The sequence below is a fragment of the Lathyrus oleraceus genome, chromosome 4 (genome assembly GCF_024323335.1).
Source record: "Lathyrus oleraceus cultivar Zhongwan6 chromosome 4, CAAS_Psat_ZW6_1.0, whole genome shotgun sequence".
NCBI lineage: Eukaryota > Viridiplantae > Streptophyta > Magnoliopsida > Fabales > Fabaceae > Lathyrus > Lathyrus oleraceus.
The window spans coordinates 107,469,205-107,475,964 of NC_066582.1; the positions used below are offsets into that span (position 1 = coordinate 107,469,205).

Here is a 6,760-nt window from a genome sequence, read left to right on the forward strand (position 1 = left end):
GAAATTTGTTCCCCCTGATATCACCTTTCCAAAAATTTCAGAATCCCTTCGTTTGGCCAAGGTATGAGTGACTTGCGTATTGCTTTTCTTCATGGTTCCATTTGGATGAATCTCAAAACCACTTATTAATTCCAAATGCATGGCTTCATGTCACACTTTCAGCATCACTCATGATCATCTTTGGACCTTTTGACATCACTTCATGGGCCTATCACACGCCCACGCAAGCATGCACATGAGAATTGCTATTTTTGGCATTTGAATGGAAGTGTGTGGAAATCAATTGTCAAGCCTATAAATACATTGCGTCATGCTTAGAATTGGGGACACTTTGCCCAAGCTTTGCTCCTGCAACCCTTCCTTCACCATTAGAGGATAAACTTGAAGGTTTTCAATTGAAAATTGAGTTTCAATTTCAGTTATATTTTGAAGTTGAAACTCAAAGAATCCAAGCCCTTCTTTGATCTAATCCACTTCTTGCAAGCTTCTGAAGTCAAGCCAAGGCCAATTGGAAGCAAGATCAAGCAAGATTCAAGCTACTCGAAGGTGATTTTTCAAAAACTTTCTCTCTTCGATTCTCTCTCAATTCTTCACCATTCTATTTGATTTTTGGTTGGCTGAAGTCCTACCAATGTAGGCAACAAGATTGAGTTGCTTTGAGGTCAAATCGAAGCAACTCAGTTCATGATCCTCAAAATTCAAATCCCTGTATCTTTCAATATACTTAGAATTGGAGAAAATGGAGGTCAGATTCGAGCTCCCGAGCATTTTTCCTTTGAAATAGTGTCTTTGTTTTTCATTTTTCATTGAGTTGAGGGTGGACCAGTCCGGTGAGGTACACCGGAGAAGATGATCGGAGCGCTAGCTCCGGTGGTGCGTTGGCACCTTCCAAACCATCTGATCCTTTTAAAATGTTTTAATCTTGGCCCTTGATTCTGATTACCACACGTGTGATGCATTGACTCGGGTTCACCATGAAACGCACGCGCTTGCCATCAGATTTACCACCTCAATTAATGAGGGAGATCTGATGTCCCTTGTTTTTTTATATTTTTTGTATTTTCATTTAATCCACTTAGTTTATTTAATTCATAGAAATTTCATTTTTAATCCAAAAAATATGGGACTTTCACAAAAAAATCTTTAAATATTTTTATCTTCCATATTCTGAATTAAAATTATTTTTGGATTAATTTTGGTAGTTTTCATGAATTAAATGTTTTTGTTAATATTTTTAATTATTTAAAATACTTCTGACTTTTTAAAAATAGTGAAATTTTTTGTCTAAGGTCCTTTGACCTTGTTTGACCTATGATAAATCCCTTGGCCATTTATTTGATGTTTTGAAGAGATTTTAGATTTTGATCAAATTAAAATGTATTTTAATTCATTTTTAAATTGATTTTTAATTGATTAAATGTTTTAAAATGTTGTTGAGCCATTTTTATGGTCTTGTGATGTTGACTTTCTGTTTGGGCCTTGGTCAATGTTGATTTGACTTTTGTTGGATCAAAACCATTGGATTTAGGGGATTGATGAAATGTACATTTCATCTCCCAAAATGAATAAATGGTTTTTATTTGATGAAATTCCTCCCATGATCAATTTATGTTTCTATCTTCCCCTCCCTCTTCATCTTTATCCTTATTCTTCCCAATTATTTCTTTTGACCAATGAAATCTCTAATCTCCAAAGGCTAATTGGTTTATCAATGACCTTTTGTCAGATGAACTAATACAAGTGTGACTGAGATATGTCCCTCCCTTTTGTTCTTTTCTTTTAGTGTGTGGTATATTTTAGGAGTTTGATTCTTCATACCAAATCTCTAACATGCATTAACACCTATATTTTTATTGTCCGACCTCAGATAGTTGTAACTTCTACATAAGTCCAATTACGATTGCTTAACATATAGCTAAATTTGACCCTCAAGGCATAACATTCTAGTAAGTGAGATGGTAAGTCTCCCATTCTTCATGGCATTGTGTGGAGGCTTGACCTTTTAGAATGAATTATCTTAGATATTCTGCATAGGATGAATTATCCTAGGTATTCTGTATAAAAACTCTAAGACATTCGAGAATGTTTGAAATACTATAAAGAAAGTGATCCGTTTACAATTGCAGCCTGAATCGATTCAATTAAAAACTTTATATATTATATATATATAATATATATATATATATATATATATATATATTATATATATATATATATATAATATATATATTAATATAATATATATATATATATAGATATATATATATATATATATATATATATATATATATATATATATATATATATATATATATATATATATATATATATATATATGAAGAGATGATCATATCTCCATGCACTCTTCTTCTTCTATGCATGTGCATGGTGTAAAGCATATGCTCGACTAAAGAAACCTAGTTGAATTACTCTCTTAATAAGTTGGATTAATTTATAATACTTTATACAAAATATCTACTCGGACACCTCACTTTCTGTTCATTTTTGTATCTTTCTCGTTTATAATATTTTTCACTTACTTTATATGTCTACCATCTTGGAAGTATATACACCAAAAACCCAATTAACTGGTATCAATAATGTGGAATAGTTGACATTACCTAATCAAGTAGGAACTAATATATATATATAATATATATATTATATATATATATATATATATATATATATATATATATATATATATATTATATATATATATATATATATATATATAATATATATATATTATATATATATATATATATATATATATATATATATATATATATATATATATATATATATATATATATATATATATATATATATATATATATATATATTATATATATATATATATATATATATATATATATATATATATATCACTATAATCACTGATTCAAGTGAGATTGTTATCCCTATGTTTGTGCGGATGTATAATTTATTTTTCAATACATTTTTAATGACAAATGAAATTCTCATAATAATGGAGATTATTTTTGCTTAGTTAAAGCAAATTGAAAGTTAATTCCCTTCTTGCATGAACAACACATGGCTTGAATTACTTTTAACAAACTTGCAGAAACTAATGGATTGAAAATTAATTCTTCTTTCAAATTTGTAACTCTTTGAGAACATTTTGTTTATTTTGAATGATAACCCTTTATATTGAGTTCCAGAGGGTTTCGGAATTCCAAATTTAAGGAAATAGTTTTACATATAACATATGTTCCAAAATGTTAATTTTGGAATATATTTTGAATTTGACATTTTTAACGACAACCATGTAATAAAGCTGTTACCAAATTTCAAAATCACGAGACATTCACTACGTCAAAAATGACTTTTAACAGCGCATCTTAGACAGCGCTTTTAAAAGAAAGCGCTGTCTAAGGTTAAAATTAAAATAAAACACGGAAAATGTTCCAAAAAAATAATGAAAGCGCTGTCTAAGGGGGGGTCTTAGACAGCGCTTTCTAAAAGCGCTGTCTAAGACCCCCCCTTAGACAGCGCTTTTAGAAAGCGCTTTTAAATATAGACCTTAGTCAGCGCTTTTGATAAAGCGCTGTCTAAAGTCTTTAAATTAAAAAAAAAAATTAAAACCAAAAGCGCTGTCTAAGGGGGGTTTAGAAAGCGCTTTTAACACCACGCCTCTTCTAAATTCTAAAACCAATTTTTCCCTCAGCCGCCCTTGCTTTCCATTCGATCTCACCTCTTACTTACTTCCTTTTCCCTTTCCCATCTCATCGGTCAGTCTATTTCTCCATTTTCATTTCATTATTTCTATTTATCATTCAATCAGTTTTAATCATCGTTTTCGCTTGGATCTGAATCAAAACCCTAAAATTGAAATCACCACTCTTTCTGTGAGATTGCTGCCGAATTTTATCATTATTTTGTTTTCTTACGATTGATTATGGAAATTCTACCAAATTGAATTATCAATTTGTTTGTGTCTCACATGCATATATTGATCTAGGTTTTCTTATGCGTAACTTTTGTGCCTGTTGTTTATTTCATAGGTGCTAGCGATGTCGACTCCTGCTAGGAAGAGACTGATGAGAGATTTTAAGAGGCTGCAACATGATCCACCTGCAGGAATCAGTGGTGCGCCTCAGGATAACAACATCATGCTGTGGAATGCTGTCATATTTGGGTGAGTTCGATTCATAATTGTAGAAAGATGCATAGGATTATGTATGTACTTGTATAATTTTGTCACTTTTTGTTTTTATTTTATTTCACTTTCTTTAAGTATGAATGGATAAGCAATTTCTGCTTTCTTGTCTGCTTTGGATTGCAGTCCTGATGATACTCCATGGGATGGAGGTGAGTCAGTTCTTTACTACAGCTCCTCTCTGTAAACTTAATTAGGTTATTTAGCCATCTTGTGTATTTCTAAGTATTTTTAATTATTCTATTGTATTAATTGTTTTATGTTCTGTTATATTAATTGAACTTGGTTTTTCGATGGCATTAGAATTATGTTGCAAAGATAGTTGTAGTTGTTCCATACTCTAGACTTTGGGTTGTTTGATAGGTATCTAGGGTATCTTAAAATTGAGTTTCTTACTTCTAGAACAGGCTTCTGCTTTGAGGTTTGATGCTATTTTTATGAATCTAACTCTCTCCGCCTCTCTGTTTTGTTTTTTGTTTTTCAATATTAATTTTAACTCTGGTCTGTTATGTTGTCTCTACCTAATGTGCCTATCAGAGACTGCACTTACACTCTCTCGAAATATGTTAAGCTAAATTATTTTTCCCTATCAAACCATGTACAAGGTGCTCTTGCTCAAGTAGTCGAAGAATCATGTACATTTATATTTTGATGTGATATTTATGTTATGTGTTTTGATATTATCATGAAATTAGATATGTTTACATAACAACATTCCTGCTTTTGAGTTATTCAGGCACGTTTAAGTTGACTCTTCAATTTTCTGAGGATTATCCAAACAAGCCACCCACTGTACGATTTGTCTCCCGAATGTTTCATCCAAACAGTAAGTATTAAGTTGAAAATGCAAACCTTCTTGTTCATTAGTGATGACACTTGATAAAACTTAGGATTTATAATCCATATTTTTTTTTTCATATGTAGTGTCCTCAACAACGTAATCAAATAGATTGCGGGTATTTCATGTTGAGGTTTATGCGAGATACTCTTGCTTTGGGCCGATTAAAGATTCCCACCGATGTATGTATTTCTAACTTATGAGTTATTTTTATATTTACACATATCTCATATAATTAAATAGTTGGAATTAATTCAAAATATGTTATATTATTATGTAGTACTTTGAGGAATTCAAGTGTGCATTTTATACAAAGGATCAAGTGGACGAAATCAAAGAGGAGTGGTGTCAATTCATGATAGAGCTCAATGTTTGTTCATAAATTTGTGTAATTAATGTGTACATTTGTAGTATATGTAATGACTTGTAAATGTGTACATAAATTTGTATATATTTTGATACATTTAAGGCAAAATTGGTTTGAATTGGTATATATATATTTGTTAGCCAAAAATTGGTAGAAAAAAGGCCAAAATGGCATATATAAAATGTGATAATTGTCTGTCAAAATCTGGTTGAAAACAGGTAGAAATTCTGGTTTATAAACCTGGAAAAAATGTGGTTTAAAACAAAAGCTTCAAAAATTTTCGTATACCTTAGACAGCGCTTTTGTAAAAAGCGCTGTCTAAGGAGGGTCTTAGAAAGCGCTTTTGGCCAAAGCGCTGTCTAAGGGGGGGCTTAGACAGCGCTTTTCAAAAGCGCTGTCTAAGATATACCTAAAAAATTTAAAATAAGAGGGTCTTATAAAGCGCTTTTGGCCAAAGCGCTGTCTAAGGGGGGGGGGGGACTTAGACAGCGCTTTTAAGATTTAAAAAAGCGCTGTCTAAACCTTTAGCAGCGGAGGTTTAGACAGCGCTTTAAAGCGCTGTCTAAGGTCTTGTTTGTTGTAGTGATTTTTTCAAATTTCATGATTGCACATACACTTTGGTAACTATGGCATGCATATGAGAAACCATATTTTGCTTGCACACAATTTTTCAACACACTCCACATATTGGAACATGTCACTGAAAGAATTTACATGTTTCTATTTTGATTTTGTTTTTTAAATTGTCACTGAAAAAATTTATTTTCTCTATCATTTTGTTGAACTTCCTAATTTTTCTTTCTCACACGCTATGTGTTTTTTTTTTCCTACCCTTTTGTACATTTCGAATTTCCACCTAAAGCAGTTGGGTCAGGTTCTGATCCGGAGTCGGTAGAGACCGTCCTTAATCGCATTCTAAACACAAGGACAAGACAAAGTGGAGGAAATAAACAAGCTAAATTGATTAGAATGGCCTTGAACTAATGTAGAAGGAATACTCCAATCCAGATGCAATAGACAGCGTGTTCAAAGCAAATTCATGGTCATAATGAGTAAGAGAAAGACAACGGAGCACTGATTTTAAAGACTATTTAATGGTCCTTATAAGCCCTAAATATGGGATAAGACATGATTGTTATATAAGGGATGCTAACACAGAAGAAAAGAGAGACACTTTTTCCATACTGACATAGACACATATTTGCGGTTTCTGACTGGCTCCACGTTGCTAGAGTTATCAATCATTTTACTTGTGTGTACATTTGGTGCCTAGAATGGGGTCCGATAAAACTAATGCAGGTCAAACAACCATATCCAAACATCACCCCCTTATCGCCCCACGATGGTAAGGGCGACCAACACCACCAGAAAC

The 6,760-nt window shown here is 31.9% G+C and overlaps 1 protein-coding gene across 1 annotated transcript; it reads left to right on the top strand.

Moving 5' to 3' along the window:
- Window positions 1–3,651: 3,651 nt before the first annotated feature.
- Window positions 3,652–5,020, top strand: LOC127136243 (ubiquitin-conjugating enzyme E2 2). Its single transcript, XM_051062830.1, has 4 exons — window positions 3,652–3,755; window positions 4,029–4,162; window positions 4,310–4,335; window positions 4,920–5,020. Exons 2-4 carry the CDS (start codon window positions 4,038–4,040, stop codon window positions 5,018–5,020), a joined length of 252 nt encoding a protein of 83 aa, XP_050918787.1. The 5' UTR covers window positions 3,652–3,755; window positions 4,029–4,037.
- The last annotated feature ends 1,740 nt before the right edge of the window (window positions 5,021–6,760 follow it).

Coding starts and splice junctions, on each gene's coding strand:
- LOC127136243 (XM_051062830.1), top strand. CDS start 4,038: ATGTCGACTCCTGCTAGGAAGAGACTGATGAGAGATTTTAAGAGGCTG. Junction 4,163..4,309: donor TGGAATGCTGTCATATTTGG/GTGAGTTCGATT, acceptor TTTGGATTGCAG/TCCTGATGATACTCCATGGG. Junction 4,336..4,919: donor TGATACTCCATGGGATGGAG/GTGAGTCAGTTC, acceptor TGAGTTATTCAG/GCACGTTTAAGTTGACTCTT.